The sequence below is a fragment of the Gavialis gangeticus genome, unplaced genomic scaffold (assembly GCF_001723915.1).
Source record: "Gavialis gangeticus isolate Ggan-Ray unplaced genomic scaffold, GavGan_comp1, whole genome shotgun sequence".
Taxonomy (NCBI): Eukaryota; Metazoa; Chordata; order Crocodylia; family Gavialidae; genus Gavialis; species Gavialis gangeticus.
Window position 1 is genome coordinate 16,543,364 of NW_017729002.1, and position 17,121 is coordinate 16,560,484.

A 17,121-nucleotide genomic window follows, 5' to 3' on the forward strand; every position below is an offset into this window, starting at 1 on the left:
GAAATGGGGAAAAGCGGGGTTCCACCTACACTAAGTGACACAGGTATAAATGTTGGGTTTCAGCCACTGTACCAAAGTAGCTGCTTTGCTACCAGCAGACATGGGATGCCAATGCCTCCACACCATGTTCATCTGCTCCTGCGCTGTTTTTCAACTTCAGAATACTATGCCCGTGTACGTGCTCGTTCATCACTCAGCAAACTAGTGGACACTCAACTGCATGCTACAATGTGTCTTGTGTCAGGGGCATTGTGCCCCACTCCACTCCCATGGTTACCAGCCCTCAGTAACATTGCTCCCCCTCATCTCCACTGCACAAACAAACTTATTAGCCAGACTTCTTGATAATCCTACGCAGTCAATGCATTGGACCATATTCCACCCATCAATAGCTTGGCTCCCCATAAGATGTCCAACATGCTCCACCCTTTCAAAATCCTTTGATTTTCCTTAATTACTAGACGGCATGAAGAATGGTCAGCACATGCACAAACTAACCACCACATCATCTCTGACCCTATAATCAATCATCCAGGATTTCACTGCCCATGCCATTATTGGGCACTTCTCAACCGTTTTTGAACTGGACAGGGTCACTGTGCCTCAACCTATACCAATGGAGCCTTCACAATGACAACAAATGCCCCTGCGGACAAGTTCAAACCATGTCCTACATTGTTCACTTGTGTCTGTTTGTGTCTACCCGGTGGTCTTCAAATTCTTTACACTGGGGACGACATCATCTTAAGACAGCTAAACAATATGCCAAAACAGCATACGCTAAATAAATATACCAGAAGACTATTATCCACTCCCAAACTCATGGCAACTTGCTATAGCACCAGCTGTGACCCACTGCCCTGGAAAAGCTGCTCATCTCTGCTCCAGCTCAGGGAGGAGCCTCTGCCTGACCCCTGCATGAGGAGTGAGGAGCGTACCTTCAGTAAGTGTCCCACACCAGCCCCAGTGCCTCCCTTTCAGGTCTATCGCCCCACAGCACTCCACTGCGCTGCTCTGGGCAGCAGTTAGCATGGAGAAGGGTGGTGGCTGAACCCTGCCCACTCCCACCTGGACACTTACTTTGGGACACTTACCAGCGGACCACGCCATGCTGAAAGGGGGAGGCAGGACTGAAGCAGAGCACTCACGGACCGCTACTTCTTAGAGGGAACATTGCTCAGCCCCTCTTGAGTACTGCAGTTAGTGGGAGCAGTGTTACAGGCAAGAATGTATTGTTAACTCAGAAGTGTGGGGCAGGAAGAGACAGGGGAACCAAGATCTCTCACATTCTGATCCCAGGGCTGACACCAACTCCCTCCTAAAGCCCTGAGCAAATTACTTCACCCATCTGTGCCTTGTTTTTCTTGGCCATAAATTGGGACCAAGGGATCTGCATGTGGATAAGCAAAGGCAGAATTGGGCCCAGGTGAAAGAGATACAGCCTAGGGGCTTCAAACAGGCAGAGACAGGGAAACTCCTTCCAAACTGTCTGAGGGTTGGACTAACACTCACTGATGTGGCTGAGGCCACACTACAGGGACAGCACAGGTTGCATCACTGCAAGTCTCTTCAGCAACATGCCTCTCTGCTGACCCAATGGGCTCCGTGTGGGACTAAGGAGCTCAGTCCCTGTGGCTGTCTCCATCTCTCAGGGTTTGGGTAACATGGACACCTGTGTTATGAACTAGCACAATACAAAGGTGACAGCTGGGAACAGCTGTTCTCCTGACATCCTTGGGGCTGAATTAGCATCACTGGCCTTGTGGCAAAAGGCTTGATCTGGATATCACCCACTCCATGGAGTTACTCCAGCACTACACTGGCACAACTGAGGTCAGATTGAGCCCCAAAGGTTCCTTTTGAGCATAGAGAAGTAACCCGTCTCTGAAAAGCCACTTGTGGTAAAAATTAATGTCTTCAGATATTCTCCCTTGTCTCGGGTCCTGTGAAAGGTATGATTAGTAACCCTGCCGGCCCCCTGGGCCTCTGTCCTCAGCACAAAATGATCCCACCCAACACATCTTAGAAAAGTGACAACTTTATGGAGTTCCTTAAATTAACCTCATCTGGATGGGCAGTGGGGTTGAGAGCAGCTCCAGGGCCTCTGCTGTCCAACTTTAGTGCTGGCAAGGAGAGGGGCAGGGGGCTTCCAGGACAAAGGGCTGCTGGATTAGGAGAGTCCATGCTTTTGAGGCACAGAACTGGGACCAACCGCTCCAACCCCACACATGCTGCTGTACGTGGGCTCTTGTTAATAATCTCTGGAGGCCTCAGGGATTTTAGGATCAAGAGAGTTGCTCACCAATGCCGAGCCTCAGCTGTAGGTATGTGTCTCTATATGCCACAACTGCTGCCTGGGTGCAGGGTCCTGTTGGTTACAGCTCTGCAAGCCCTGTGGGGACTCACAAGAGCCTGCTGGTTTGGCAGCAGGAGAAGGAAGGAATATTCCTGGGGACATGGCTGAGCCCTGAGGATCTGCCAGCAAGCTAGGCAGCCAGAATCAGTGGCTTTGAAGTCCCAAGAGCCAGTTTGCTGGGCCAGGGCAGGGACAAGCAGCTGAGCATCAGGCACGTGTTGGGTCCTACTGAGTGGACAGCATGGAGACATGCCAGTCCTTGGAACAGCCAGAAGGCAGTGCCAGAGCATCAGTCTTTCCACAGCCTAGAGGAGCTCCCTGACCCCCAGCACAGCAAGTGTAGCCTTGCTTGCCATTATCATTGTTCACCAGCCAGGCAACCCACAAGCCTCCCTAACATGCACCTTCAGTACTCACCAAGAGCTCTCAAGACCCGGGGCTTCTGCTAAGACAGGCAGTTGGATCTTCTCTGACTGCCCCCAGGTCTCTGTGTTAATGCAGGGCTTAGGCACTGGAAGAGGGCCCCCTAGTTTATTATGAAATGACACATGCTCCAGGGCAGCCCTATGGCTCCATCCTGCCCATGCCCTTGCCCTTTCACCCAACACCTCATGGTGGAGATGGTGACTGCAATTCCATGCCTACAAGCACTGGGCTCTACACAGTCATAAATCCCTCTTGCTCAACTTGCAGAGGTCATGCAGAGCAGCCCTGGAGCTCCTGCCACTTAAAGCTGCCCAGGAATAATGGGTAGAAAGGAAAGGGGTGGGGCTGGTGGAGCTGCTGCTGCCCTGTGTGGCTCACATGCCAGCCATGCCCCTGTCTCCTGGCAGAGGCCATGGGGTCGCTCTCTGAACGGGGACATCCAGGGTAGTCTCCTGGGAAGGCTGCTGTTTACCGCCTACAGATCCAGCCCTCGTCCGGGCAACAGATGCTGAAACACACAGAAGTAAGAAAAGCATTCAGCCATCTGACTCAGTCCAGATTCCAGCTGCCTGTAGTCAGGGGGAAGTCACAACCACAAACCAGAAGACAGGAGTGGGGCTTTGCATTCACATTAGCTTTATAGGGTAGCTTGAAAAGGAAACCTGTCTTCACACTATCTTCACAGCAGTCCATGGCTGGACTGGGGCAGGGGAGGGTGCTGTGGCTTCTCAGTTTACTATGACTGGAGGTGAAACAATGATTCAAAGCCCACAGTGATGAAAGTGCTACAGCAAGCTAGCCATGGAGGCCCTGGCTCTCCGCTCTCAGTGGGGTAACTCTGACACAAGCAGAATCTGTGTCAGTGGCAAAACAGCACAGATTTCACTGATGGGCACAGGAGAGGTTTGATGGAGCTGAGCTAGGAAAGGCACTTACTCAGACAGGCTGGAACAAGATCATCAGCATTGTTTTACATTGTTCAGGGTATTTAAAAATTATTTTTAAAAAATGAAGGGCAGATGCTACTTTTGGTACTGACCAAGCACCACTGGCTCCAAGTGTCTCAATTTTGTATTATGATCATGAAGTTCGATGTTGGGCCCTTTGAACAAGACAAGAAGGGAAGCACTAGTACTAATTAGAGAAGTAGCTGTTTTTCATAGATTACAAAATGATTCCAGGCTAAGGCAAGGGTACTACAAACAGCTGTTCCTCCAATTAGCACAAGGAGTGCCAACTGCTTTTGTGTAAGTTGTCAGTGTCAAAATATCTCATTACAACACAAATGGAAGACATTGGGCGCATCTACACAAGACGCAAGATTTACAGTAGACTAATTCTACTGCGCGTTAGTGCATCACGGCGAAAGCCATGCTAATGCACTAATGGACAGTAGAATTAGTCTACTGAGCATTAGCATCACTTAAAAGGCGTGCACCACTGTTACTGTTCAGTAGCATTGGTTACTGTGCATTGAGTTAGCATCCATTATTACAGGTACTAAACTTAATGCACTGTAACTAGGGCATATTAATGAACATGTAGATGCGCCCATTTCGATCTAGAACTAATAAGTTGGTTCCACCAGCACTGGGAAGCAGCTGTACTTAATGATTTTTAAAATAAAACCAATTAATTCTATGATGTGCTACTAATAATATTTCCTAAAATAATGTAAACATAACAAAATATTAATATTAAAAAATAAACTGCAAACCTAAAATCCCCATAGTTTTGAAAAATTTCTGAGACAGAAGCATTCTAAACAAACATTTCTCAGCATGCTCATTTCTCAGGAAATGGTGAAATATCAGTGTTTCCCATGAACCAGATACAGCAATTCTGCCACTTCTTTTTGCTCTGAACGTGCTCAGAGCAGTCACAAGACTGTGTTCCTTGCATGTCATTGTAACTAACACTCATCTTCAGCTCCAGCCCCATTAGGGTAAAGCCAGGACTAATGTTAGGCTGCCACTGGCCAAAGGCAACCTAGGGGGCTCTGGCAGGGGATGTGGATGGCATAACAGTGCTCTCTCATTCTGAGCATCTGTGATTCTCTGAAGCTCAGAGCAAGCCTCCTTAGTTTCCAAACCCTCCTTGATTTGTCCCAGCTTTCTTCTAGATCTTGCCCTCTTCTAGATTTGCCTCAGCCTTCTTCTAGAACCTCCCTACTTCCCAAGCTCCATCCTCCTTGCTGCACCAGCCCTGGGCTGTCCTGGTTTGCAGCTTTCCATAATAACTCCCATTCACAGCTCTTCATGCCTTTCCATGCACTTGCCCTTGCCCTGCTCCCTCTGCTTGTGCTCACTGACTTCTTGTTGTCCAGATGATGCTGTGCAAGAATGATGTCTCACCATAGCGGATTCACTGCTCCCCATTTTACCAGCCTGTCTTTGTAGCCTGCTCTCCACCTGCTATCATGGCACATGCCAAGGACAGCTATTTATTCCACTATACAATTATGGAGCAGAGAATTCCCCTAACATTGAATGACAGCCTGAGCACAAGGGTGGTAGGGACTCACATGCATAGGGTGACACATAGTGGCTGCCATAACTGGTAGCAGAGCATGTCCTTTCCATCCCATGTCTTGAGGGTGGCCAAAGGGTCTTTGTTCCTTCCATGTGAAGAATTGAAAGAGATGGGGTAATGGGGTGAGACACCTGCAGGAGATCTGAGTGGTGCGAGGAGTCAGGCCCACAGGCCCTTAAGACAGGCCCATACTCATGAAGCCAAGCTACAGGGAAATGCTTTTACTCTAGGGCAGCCACCTTTCACTCTGGCATCTTTCACTCTGCCACACCCAAACTGGCCAGTGAGGGAACCACATTGAAACCCTGCTAAGGCACATAAAATGAGGTAATGACAATGACCTTTGTAAAGTTCTGTGCACTTTACCAATGGCTGGTGCCATGTAAGTGTTAGGGAGTACTAGTAGTGTTGCTAATATTATCATCTGTAGTGCAGTCCATGGTGTCTACCAATCTCAAGATGCAATGTGCCATTTTGAGCCAAATAGCTAAACAGCTTGTCTAAAGCTAGCATGTCATATGCTGAGATGTGCAGCCCCCACAAGCTGCATCTCCAAACTGGGTAAGCAGGCCAGAGCTGTGCTGGGCTGTGGGCTGCACACCTTACCCTTGCTGTGCCCAGATGAGCTGTTTTCCATACCATACCTGGAAATTCTTTGTCTAGAGAGGTGCCCCATTTTGCAGCTTGTGAGCTCATCCTGCCCTTGTAGAGAACTCCATTGATGCCCAGAATATCAACTTCAGTCTATGGAGGAGAACACAGAATACTATAGGATGTGCATGGAGACCTAGTCCAGGACACCAAGAGCCTTGAGACCCTCCTGGACATTAATTTCTTTTACTCTCTCCCAATTCCTCCCACTTCCCTTTGCCATGTGCCTTCACCCACTTGCCAGCAACCACTGTCCTTCCTATCACCTTGCAAGGTCAACCCCCTTAGGAAGGTTCTCTTGGTGTTCCCATGTCCCTGTGAGGCTCCTGGTTTGACATGCTAGTGACACACACTTAGCAGGGTCTAAGGCAAGGGTGAGCAATTATTTTGGGTGGAGGGCCGCTTACTGAGTTTTGGCAAGTCATCAAGTGCCGCATGAGTAGCCCCATCCCTTGATAGGTACCCTGCCACCTGGTTGCCATCTTGGGACCATAAGTCCCACCCCCTAACCCCTGACCTTTGCCACCATAAGTCCCTCCGTTGGAGGAAAGTGACCCCCCTCACCACCACCAGGCAGTTTTAGCTGTGTCTGCCTGGAGTCCACGCCATGCTAGGCTGCAGTGCATCTCCTTCATCGCTGCCTCTGTGCTGCCCAGCACGGCAGCAGTGGCCATGTGGAGCAACCATAGGGCAGCTCACAAGCGGCAGCAAAGGAGCCGCATCGTAGCCTTGCACAGCACAGGCTCCCAGTGGCCACAGCAAAAGCTGCCCAGTGGCAGCAAGGGGGAGGGGCTGCTTCCCCCCACACCGACCAGCAGTTTTTGCCCAGCTGCTGCTGTCGCTACCACTGCCACTCAGCCCCAACTGGGTGTAGGGCCCAGGCTGAGGAGTGGCAGTGTGGGACAAATTGCTTCTCAACTCAGGAGAAAAGCGGTCTATCTCTCTCCCCCTCCTGCTGCTGGCACTCCCTGGTTCAGCCGCTCAGAGCCCATGCGGGGCTACCTGTGCTTGCTCTGTGCTGCCACCACTGCCCCATGGAGCAGCCCAGAGGTGGTGGTGACGCAGTGGAGACACAGGCAGCCCCACATAGGCTCTGGGCAGTTGCACCAGGAAGCACTGGCCACGGGGAGGGGGTGTGGGGGGGTGCACTTTTTCCCCACGCTGAATAGCAGTTTGTTTTGTGCCGCTGCTGCTGAACCCAGATGGGCGAACGCGGGGCATGCAGATTTGGGGCTGTACACACTGTTCCCCGCCTGTACCGCGGGGCTGGGACAGGGAGGACTGGGAGTGAGCCGGTGCATGGGAGCCAGTGACAGCCGGGCGGGAGCGCAGGGCCCACACCCGTGTCCATGAGCAAGTACTGGCAGGGCCCAGAGTGAGGCAGCAGGAGCGTGGGGTCCCAGCTGGCTAAGGCTCTATGGAGCTGGGACAGCTTCCCCCTCTCCCTGCTGGTGCATCCCAGCCTGGCTCCATACAGCCCTGCCAGCCACATCTTATTCTCCTGCCGCCCTGCTCTGGGCCCTGCTGGCGCTGTCCCCAGGACACCAGCGCAAGTCCCACACTCCTGCATGCCCACTCACTTCCACTCCCCCTGCCCCCACCACTGCTTTTCTCACTTTCCTGCCCACCAGCTGCTCTGCACTATGTGGCTCCTGGCTGCCTGGCCCAACTGCAAGATTCAGCAGGAGCCAGCCCAGCTCCGAGGACTGGGGCAATCACCCAGTCCTCCCCTGCCTCCCTACTCCCCACCCCTTCTTACCTGAATTTCCTGATCCCATGCAGGAAGACATGAACAGCCCCATGGTCCCAGGCCAGAACCCCCTGCTAGGTAGGGGCTTCTGGCTGGTGGGGGCAGGCCTTGTTGTTCAGGGTCCTGCCATGGCTTCCCCTGGGTTCTACTGCCCCTGGCTCCTGTCATCTTTCACAGGCAGCCTAGGGTAGATACATATTAATTTTCTAAATTTTTTAGGGGTCCCACGGGCCAGATAGAATGGCCTGGTGGGCTGGATCTGTTCCATGGGCTGTATTTTGCCCATCCCTAGTCGAACAAGAAGAGCATGGCTAGGGGTTGGCATGGGAGGTGAACAAAAGCATGAGTAGGCTCACATTATCATAGGTGAGGACAGTTGGGCCTCCATAGGGGTAAATGGTAGTGAGAGTCTTTGGACTGGAATATCGCTCGGCAGGGTAAGTGGCATGAGCTTGGCACTGCCAGCAGTGCTGCGAGGACTGCTGCTCGTGGCTGGTTGTTTCACTCCTGTCCTTCTTCTCCAGAGCTTGTTCCCTGGAGAAGGACAGAGTGGACCCATTACCCCCCTTATTGCACTGTTAACCACAGGAATCACACCCTTATCTGGCCAAAAATCAGCCATCATATCCTCTAGGAGTGTCAGGAGCTGGGCAGATCCATCTGCATGGATCTGGAGACCTGGCAATGGTTAATCTGGGAGTTTAGAAACGGCGTGGAGTTGGGATCAAGTCCTTGGCTTCTAGGCTGACAGGATATGGCAGGTGCAGCTGGCTGCCTGCCCAGCTTGAGAAGAGGAGCTGGGCCGCCTGGCAGGAACTGGGCTCCCAGTTGACCCTCAACTGATTCTGCAGGTGTTTCTGGCTTGCCTGCCTGGCTGGGGAAGAGGGGCTGGGCAACCCAGCTCCGTCAGGATTGGGCCCCAGACAGCAACAGTGGAGGAGGAATTAAAGGGAGGTGCAACTACACCAAAGCACCCCCTCTTCATCCACTCCCGGGAACAGGCACATGGAGTTCCCTTCAGTGAGCTCAGGGATACTAGAGAAGCAAATGATGTCCCAGAAACCAGACGATCCTCCGCCTGAACCTGGTGCTATGCACTAGTGATTGCTTCCCCTGGCTGCATAGTGATGGGCATCACCCCCAGCAGAAGACAGGGCCAGCTCTCAAGGGGTGATGAGCTTCTGTCCTGATGAGATGAATGCCCTGAAACCTGCTACCTTGGAGTAAAGCTTGCTATAGGAATCTTGAAGGAAAATGACCTCCCCTGGAGATGCTCAAATTCAGGGGTTAGGAACCAGGCTCCATTCCTACTTGAATCACTTGCAGAACTAGAGCACAGGCCCCTCCCTTATTAGGCACATGCTGCTGAGCCAGGAGCTCAGCCACACCAGTGTCTCACACCTGGCACTGGCGAGATGGTGGAGGGGGAATGTTAGCACTAGCAGATCTCCAGGGAAAGAAACAGGCTGCTTCATTCTCCCTGGACATGGGGCTTCTTTTATAGGCTAGGGACAGACATTCAAAAAGCCTGAGCCTGAACTGATTCAACCTTTGCAGGTTAGTTTAACCTGGCTAAGCTGAACTGGTTTCCAACCATAGAGACAATCCCTCTGGACTGAGGAAATTCTGGCACATGCCTGCAGTGGCTCAGGCTGGAAGCCAGGGGGTGCTAGAGCAGCCTCCCTTCCCTTGCAGAGCTGAGTTGAGGAGGGTGTGGCCAGGTCCCAGCAGGAGGCTCTGATTAGGGATTGGTGTAAACCCCCAGCCTACCTGCAGTCCCAGGCTTTTCCCAGCTGGCTGGTCAAGGGGTGGGAGTGTTACCAACCCCCAGCTAGCACTGAGGCGAAGGTCGGGAGGTGTGCAGTGCGTGCATCTGCTGCTTTTCAATTTCTCTCCCTGCTTCTGTATACTGCCTGCAGCAAACTGACAGGCAAGCAAGCCAGGGGTGTGGGGCTGATAAGAGTGTCACTCCTATCTCAGTGTTTATCGCCCCGCTAAGAAAACATGGGGACATTACCAGCTACCTGTTGATTCTGCTTGTTGATTCAGCAGGGACCCAGAATGTGGTTGGCTAGCTAATACACAGATACCTTCTCACAAGGCAGAGGGGAAAGGGGAATTCCTGCTTAGCAGGGACAGGGGGAGCAAAAAGCTTTTCCAAAGAAGGACATTAAGCTACCTGATGAATAGCTCCAAAAAGCCTGTCTGCCTCCGTTGTCTCTCACAGCACAGACTGTAGCCAGCACGTGGTCTGCTAGCTAATGTTGAGGTGTCTGTGAGGGAGGGGGGAATTGCCTACTTAGCACATTGGTGGGGGAGGAAGCAGAACCCAGGCAGATGCCTGAAGAGACTGCTGAGCTCCAGCAAGGCAGCAGAGGGCCAGCCCTGCTGTGGAGCAGAGAGCCCTGCCCTGCCCAGCCAGAGAGCATGCTGGGGGGCTCTGATTTATCTTAAACCAGCAAAGAGTCATAAACATAAACATAGACATCGCATAAACTGGTTTGAGCCAAATCTCAAACTGGTTTCAGCCATTTTCAAACTGGTTTATGTCCACTGAACATCTGTTTTGTTACCGGTTTAAACCAGTTTCTCATCACTTAAACTGGTTTATGTGTAATGTCTGTCCCTAGCCAGACTGACCAGAGGGCAGGACAGTACATAGGAGGCCAGGGAGAATCTGGTGTTCAATCCCTCCTACAGCCAAGTACATGGCATGTCTCACACACCATACATCAGGCCCAGGTGCAAGAAAAAAGAGTCCTCTCTGGTTTCATCATGGCTCAGGGCCCTGTGGCTTCCTGGGCAGTAGCTCACCTCATTTGCTGTTTCTGTGCTAGGTACTCATAACCGTTGGCACTGGCTGGGCGCGTCCGGGAGTACAACCTTGCCTTTCGGACTGTTACCAGGTGCCTGTATGAGGGCAACAGTGTAAAACAAAAGGTCAAATAGTGCCCTCTAGTGACAAATTAGTGTAATTCAGCCAGAACTATTGAAAAACAGGGTTTTGCTCAATATCAGTAACTCTCAACCACATACCATGGGGGTGCAGTAAGTTCCTTTGAAAGGTGTGAGAGATAAGCAAGGTGTGAGATGAGCACAAGCCTGACTTATCCCTGTCTGGTTGCTCCCCCGCCCAAACACTCTATAATAAATCAATTGATTTTAGCAATGGGGTGCCGCTCAGTGCACAAACGTTATGGAGGGTCTCTTGGATCTAAAAAAGTTAGGAATACTGCTCTGTACTCACGGCCCAGTTGTCATCATCACTGGTCTGTCACAGGAAATGCACTTCACCCGTTCAAAGAGTTTCCTGGAACAGATCCCATGATATGTGTTATTCAGATATAAGATCAGAGCTCAAAGATATGCCAGTGGCATCAACTGCAGCTTAAAAGTGTATTTCTTAGCATGACACTATTACTTAGAGCCTTCACTATCCTGGATGCCCACAGAAGGACAGCCTCTGCACAGCTCACCCAGGTGTAGCAGTACCCATTATGGAGTTAGGACAGAATCCAGATCTCCTGACACCAAGGCCAGGACCCTTCTGTTGGGATCACACCAATTCCCTACAGCCTAGCTCTGTAGATCAGCCCCAGGACCTCTGGACAGTCACTCTTGCCTTATGGCTTTACTAAGAGGGAAAAAAGAAGGTATAAACCCCACTGGGGCAACCTTTCCCAACACTCAAGGTGATGTGGAACATTTTGTCATAGGAGTCAAAGAGTCTAGTTTAATCAGCCCTTGGCTTTTAACACGAGGAGCTCCTGGACAAGAGCTCTTTGTCCAGAAGTGGAAGGTTGTGCTGCGTAGCAGTTGATACAGCTTCACAGAGAATCTCACAAGGTACCAGGCTAAATCCTGAGCTTCAAAGAAGGCCAAGAGAAAGCAAGATCTTTCAGCACTAGGGACAGAGACTTGCCACTAGCTTTGTATGGGAAGGACAGGTGTCTCCACCATCACACAGATGTGCCTGTTAGGACAGATAGCCCTGTTTATGGAAAGGGTAATTGAAGCCCTGCCGATGCCCCACTGTATTTGAAGGCAGCAAGGTAAAAAAGACTACAGGTAGTGCCAAGCAGTCAGTGTTTCTTGGTGATGTTACAAGCTTAACCAGATAGAACGTTACTTGCTGGAATTGATAGTGTGAGTGAATCTCCATGAGGATGATGAGGAAAACAGCTGTACTTGGCTTCTTCTTAGCTACCTGAGTGCAGCCTCTATGCTCCCATGTGCATTGGGGCAGCATGACTTCCCCGAGGCACGGGCATAGTACAATGAGGGGGCAGACTCCGTTCCTTGCCACAGGAGGCTGCCGTCACCCACTCACTTTTTAAAGCCAGCAGCGCTGTCAGCATCAAAGTGTGGGCCCTCGCTCAGATACTTCTTAATGAACTTCCACACTTCCTCCAGTTGCTTTTGCAGGGGGTCCAGTGCCACACGGTCCAGCTGCAGAGAACCAGGAGAAGCAGGTGACTCCGAAGGGACCTGCTTGCGGTAGGTGTCTGCATCATTCTGCTGCAGCTCACTCTGCTAGGGCTTGCAAAGCTTCTCCTCCCCCAGTAGTTCCCTCACATGGGAGGAGTGACTCCACTCCACAAAGCCTGATGCAAGCCCTAGATGTGCAGAGAAGTTAGCTACACAACCTACCTCTTTGCTGGTGGCCTGGGCTGCTCTTATACCAGAACTGAATCTCCTGATTGCTTAGCCAGATTCTCCCTGTTGCAGACACATCCCTGCTTCCTGCCCTACTGGCCCCTGCACACCCTTTAACTTCCCAAGAGCTGTCACCTTCTCCTTGGCTCAGTAGTGTAACCAATTATGGCAAGGATACCAGCCCCAGATGCCCATTTGAGCAGGCCCAAGAATGACAGCAACCATTGCTGCCAGCCCAGCTGTAGCTGTCATAAAGGGCACAGAGCATAGGTGGCTTGTTATCTCTCTATCTTGACCATTGCTGCTGCAGGTGCCCCCTTTTCCCTGGTCACCAGAGACAACTGGTATCAGCAATCACCTAGCATGGGTGTGAGTCAAAAACAAGTGTCCATATGATATGCACACTCTGGGGAAGCCCCATCCCTGGCCCAGGAATAAGTTCAGCTCCCAGCTATATGTTCAAAGGTAGAATGTGATGGAGCTGCCCCACAGCAGAGAGGGATGGAGGGCAAGCCCAGACAACAAGCAGTGACTTCCAACCCAAATACTAAAGCGGAGATATGGGGAGAAGGCTCCTCCCTCACTATAGGTAATGGGCAGGGAGTCTTCCCTTCACATGCACATGCTATAGAGCTCTTCCTGAGGGAAGCAGGCCAGCTGGGCTCCCCAACCTTCCTCCATGATACAACCCTGGAGGTACGGAAGCCCCTGGTGCTCTGATCTCCCAGTTCAAACAGGGCTGCTTTGGCCATCTTGCTCCCAGCACTGAGACTGCCCCTTGAAGTGCTGCAGAAGTGGAGAGAAGCCAAAGGATGTCAGCCCCAGGGTTAAGGTAAATATCTTTTCCTGACCAGAAGGGAGAAAAAGGAGAAAGTCAGTGCCCACCTTTCCCTTCCTGCTACTGGCATGACAGTAAGCTCACTACTGAACATAGCAATGAGCAGAGAGCAGTCTTGGCTCCATGTCCTTCACTCTCCCTTTGAAGGGATCCCCTGTGCTATATCCATATGGGTTTCAAGCAAAGGGTGCTTATTCACTGCCTGCCTGGACTGGGACAGCACAGATACTGTTATCCCTGAGGATGGATATGAGCTCCCATTGTACTCCCATGCAGTGGGAACAGAGCTGCATTTTCATCATGTAAGTAAGCAGAGCCTGGTCTGTGCAGTCCCTCAGTCCCAAGGGCCTCTGCAAGGGAGGCTGCTCAGGCTCCAAGGCAGGGTGCTCATAATATCTGTCACTAACTGCAGAGGGTGAGGAGATGAAAGGGAACATGATCCTGGTCTCACACTAATTGGACACCAGGTTAGTCCAGCAGAGCTAGAGGAGGTGTGAAACAAAGACAAAGCTAAGGGTATTTTGCAGCTCCTGGAATCTCAGGCCGCTTACTTTGCATTAGGGTGAGGTGATACCCAGCCCACTGCCTCCCGCCCCTACGGCTGTTCTCCCCCTGCCCTGGCGAAACCTGCTACCTTGGAGTCCATGTTGATGAACAGATTCTCCAGAACCTTCTGCCACTCCTTGTCCTGCAGGGACATCTTATGCAGCAGGTCCTGCATCACCTCATTCAGCTGAGTGGTCGCACTTTGCAGTTCGTCATGGTCCACCTTGGTCTCCAGCTCACTCTTGTCTGCTTTCTAACAGAGATTCACATACTCAGACGGCTCCTCCCCAGCTCAGAGGCTGGTAGGTCCAGGGCTCAGGTCTGCACAGGGTTGGAGTCCCACTGCCCCTATCTCACGGCTGCATCCTCCAGAAGGGATCTCCAGGGCTCCTCCCCACAGGGGTGGAGGGCTGTGAATAGAGCAGGTGCTCCAGAGCTAGGAGCAGGCTGCAAGCATGCAACTGGCTCAGGGCAGCACAGGCAAACTGTGTGTGGTTACCCATGCTGTAACAGTGTTGGGCAGGAAGGGGGAGAAGGACCAGCTTCTTGGGAAATCTGGTGCAATTTAATGCCAGTTGGAGTTGCTCAGTTGTTGGGGCCTAAGAACAGTGGGAGAAGGCAGGACTTGAGACCTGGGCAGCCTGGACTGGGTGACAGCAACAGGATCCCCCCTCCCACACTGGGAGAAATAAAGGACCCAGTTCTGCAAGGGACTATGGCCCCAGCACACTGCTGAGAACTCCCATCCACCATGAGGGGGGATGGAACTGTTCAGAGAGGTGGGCTGTAGTGGAAAAACCAGGCTCTTCCCTGGGTTGCACACAGGATCTGGAAGGTGAGAGAGAAGGGCAGAGTTCTAGCACTCCATCAGGGCTTGTGCAAGAAACAGAAAGGATTTAGGCTCTGGCACTCAAAGTCCTTGGGCCTCCAATTCCAAAGGGCAGGTAACCAGCTCCCAGTGGAGCTAGGTACTTGGGCACCCTAGTGCCCACCATTGTGGGCCCTGGTGACTGACTGAGGCCACTAAGCACAACTGCAAGAGAAACAGCATTTGCTGCCACCCGCATTCCAACACACACACACACACACACACACACACACACACACTGTATCAATTGGCCAGCGTCCAGTTGCAGCCAAGGGGCCTTCAATTGTTTTTAACAGGAGAAAAAGAGAATTATGGAGAAGGGCCCCTCACATACAGAACACACTGCTCCTTCCTGACATCAGGCCCAGCAGTGCTCCCCTTGCCCTGCAAGCACCTAAGGAAGGCAGTGATGGGAGCCAACTGGATTCTTACAGAACATGCAGGCATCTCCATACACTACAATCAGAGAAGTCTGGGTGCCAGGCTTAAAGCTACCAGGATTTACTCTAGATGCTATTTCTCCTGAGATCCAGGGTCTGTCTTCATGCAATGGGACAGTGTCCTAAGATGCAGACTCCCATGCAGGAGGCTGGTGCTCCCAGCCAGTCCATCAGGATAACTATATTCTGTGCCAGTGCTGTCCTCAGAGCATTAAGAACTGGACTCAGCACTGCAAGGCACAACATTTCTGGGAAGGTGGGGATAGGCCTTTTGTCCCTGAAGCTGGTGCCACTGGTTGCCTCAACTCACCACATTCATCTCTTGTTCAAGCAGGGTTTTGTCTGCTTTATTCAGGTCCAGCTGCTCCACCATCTCTTGCAGGTTCTGCAAGCAGGCAACACACACTCTTCAGGCAAAGAGTGTAGAGACTCAGCACTTGTCAGGCGAGTAAGGACAGATGCGGTTCTCTAGTTCATCACCTGCCTGACCCAAGCCAAAGGGCCTCATCTCATGGTCCCTGCACTGCACCCTTGGGGACTAAGTGAGACCAGATCATTTGGAAAAATAGGTCCAGTCTCAATTTAATAGCTGCATGTTCTGGGGAACCCACCATGGGCCTCAGGAGTATCACCAATCCCCCTTGATGCAAAGCCTCAACATCATCTCTTCAGTCCAAATGTGTCTCCCCTCACCATCTAGCAATTGCATGTCATACTGCCTTCATCCACTAGAATAAAGAGCTCACTTCTATTTCCCTCTTGAGCATCCTGATAAGAGCATGGCTGACATTCTTTTGGAGAAACTACAGATGTTGAGCTTCTTGTGCCTCTCACTGTAAGGCAGGTGTTTCAGACCTTAAACCATTCTCTTTCTGTCCTGTAGTCTGAAGCTGCCCATCTGTGCCTATCCTAGGCTGGGACAGTGCACCCAAAACTTTGGTGTCAACACACCCAGAGGGGGTAGAGTGGGAAAGGGTCACAAGCCCTCCTATGGCTTGTGACCACAAGCAACATTGACTGGCTATGGAATGCTTCCATTTTCCTGGGCCCCTAGGCTATGCCTGCACTACATGCACACATCTGTGACATTTTCCTTTGGCCCAGTGATAACAGGCATGGTCTGAGCCATGTCCATGCTGCAGCCCTTTTCACAATGCAGCCACATGCCAGTCATGTTCGGGCCGCCTCTCCTACCATGCTGTCTTTTACCACATTCCCCTACTATGCTGTCTCTGCCACTGCTTCTTGGCCTCTTGTGGGCTTAGATCAAGTGCATACTGGGAAATCTGGGAAGCTCTTCTTTCCTGCCTGGTGTTGGCAGTATATGTGGCTCCTCATGTATTCGTGAAGGAAGCCAAAGAAAAGCTGCTTCCAGGCTGTTTAACACAGCCCCTCTCCCCAAGTATCTGTAATGTCCCAAATCAGCAAGAAGGCAGTCTAAGAAGGGAGAACCTCAGGGATCCAGAATCTTTCTGACATGTTCACAGAATGTTGAGGTTAACTTAGGTGAGAAGAGCACAGGAAGTCTCTCCTTGTTTTCTCAATCACTGCAGTCCTTCGTAGTGACCAAGGAGATGCAAGCTTCCCCAGTGGGCTGCAGCTCATTATCTTGCCTCAAGCAAAACAGCCAAGCAGGTGGTGTGGTCTACCACATGCTGGATGCTCCTGGGCTACAGCACCCTCCCCCCACCCCTGCCAAACACAGCAAAGCTCTCAGCTGGGCACTTGGAGATCCCAAGGCTTTGCATGCTGTACTTGGACCTGCAAACAGGTCTTCGTAATTCTGAGATGTTTCTATCTGCCCTGCCTACACTCTGCTGGCTTCCAGAACCCAAGTGTATGTATGTCTGAAGGATTACCTGGATGTCTCCTGTGTTGCTCAGGAGCCTCTCAGTGACTTTCTGTAGCTTCTCACATTGCTCCTTCAGCTTCTGCATCTGGGTGAGTGTGTTCTTTCGGAAGTCCAGCCTCTGGGGAAAGCAAGGCATGATACCATCAGCATCTTAGACACCCAGCATAGCTACCACTTTCTTGTGCCCTTTAGAGCTGCCAAACAGT

At 51.5% G+C, this 17,121-nt stretch overlaps 1 protein-coding gene across 1 annotated transcript in view; it reads right to left on the reverse strand.

The window, feature by feature from the left end:
* Positions 1–1,028: 1,028 nt before the first annotated feature.
* CUNH16orf96 (chromosome unknown C16orf96 homolog) overlaps positions 1,029–17,121 on the reverse strand; it is a 31,940-nt gene continuing 15,847 nt past the window's right edge. Inside the window, exons 7-15 of the mRNA XM_019507538.1 lie at positions 16,923–17,033; positions 15,374–15,448; positions 13,844–14,008; positions 12,046–12,164; positions 10,963–11,025; positions 10,530–10,625; positions 8,072–8,249; positions 5,959–6,058; positions 1,029–3,290 (exon numbers count right to left, since the gene is read on the reverse strand). Coding sequence (XP_019363083.1) covers positions 3,157–3,290; positions 5,959–6,058; positions 8,072–8,249; positions 10,530–10,625; positions 10,963–11,025; positions 12,046–12,164; positions 13,844–14,008; positions 15,374–15,448; positions 16,923–17,033 — 1,041 coding nt within the window. The 3' untranslated portion in view covers positions 1,029–3,156. The remainder of the gene's footprint in view (positions 3,291–5,958; positions 6,059–8,071; positions 8,250–10,529; positions 10,626–10,962; positions 11,026–12,045; positions 12,165–13,843; positions 14,009–15,373; positions 15,449–16,922; positions 17,034–17,121) is intronic.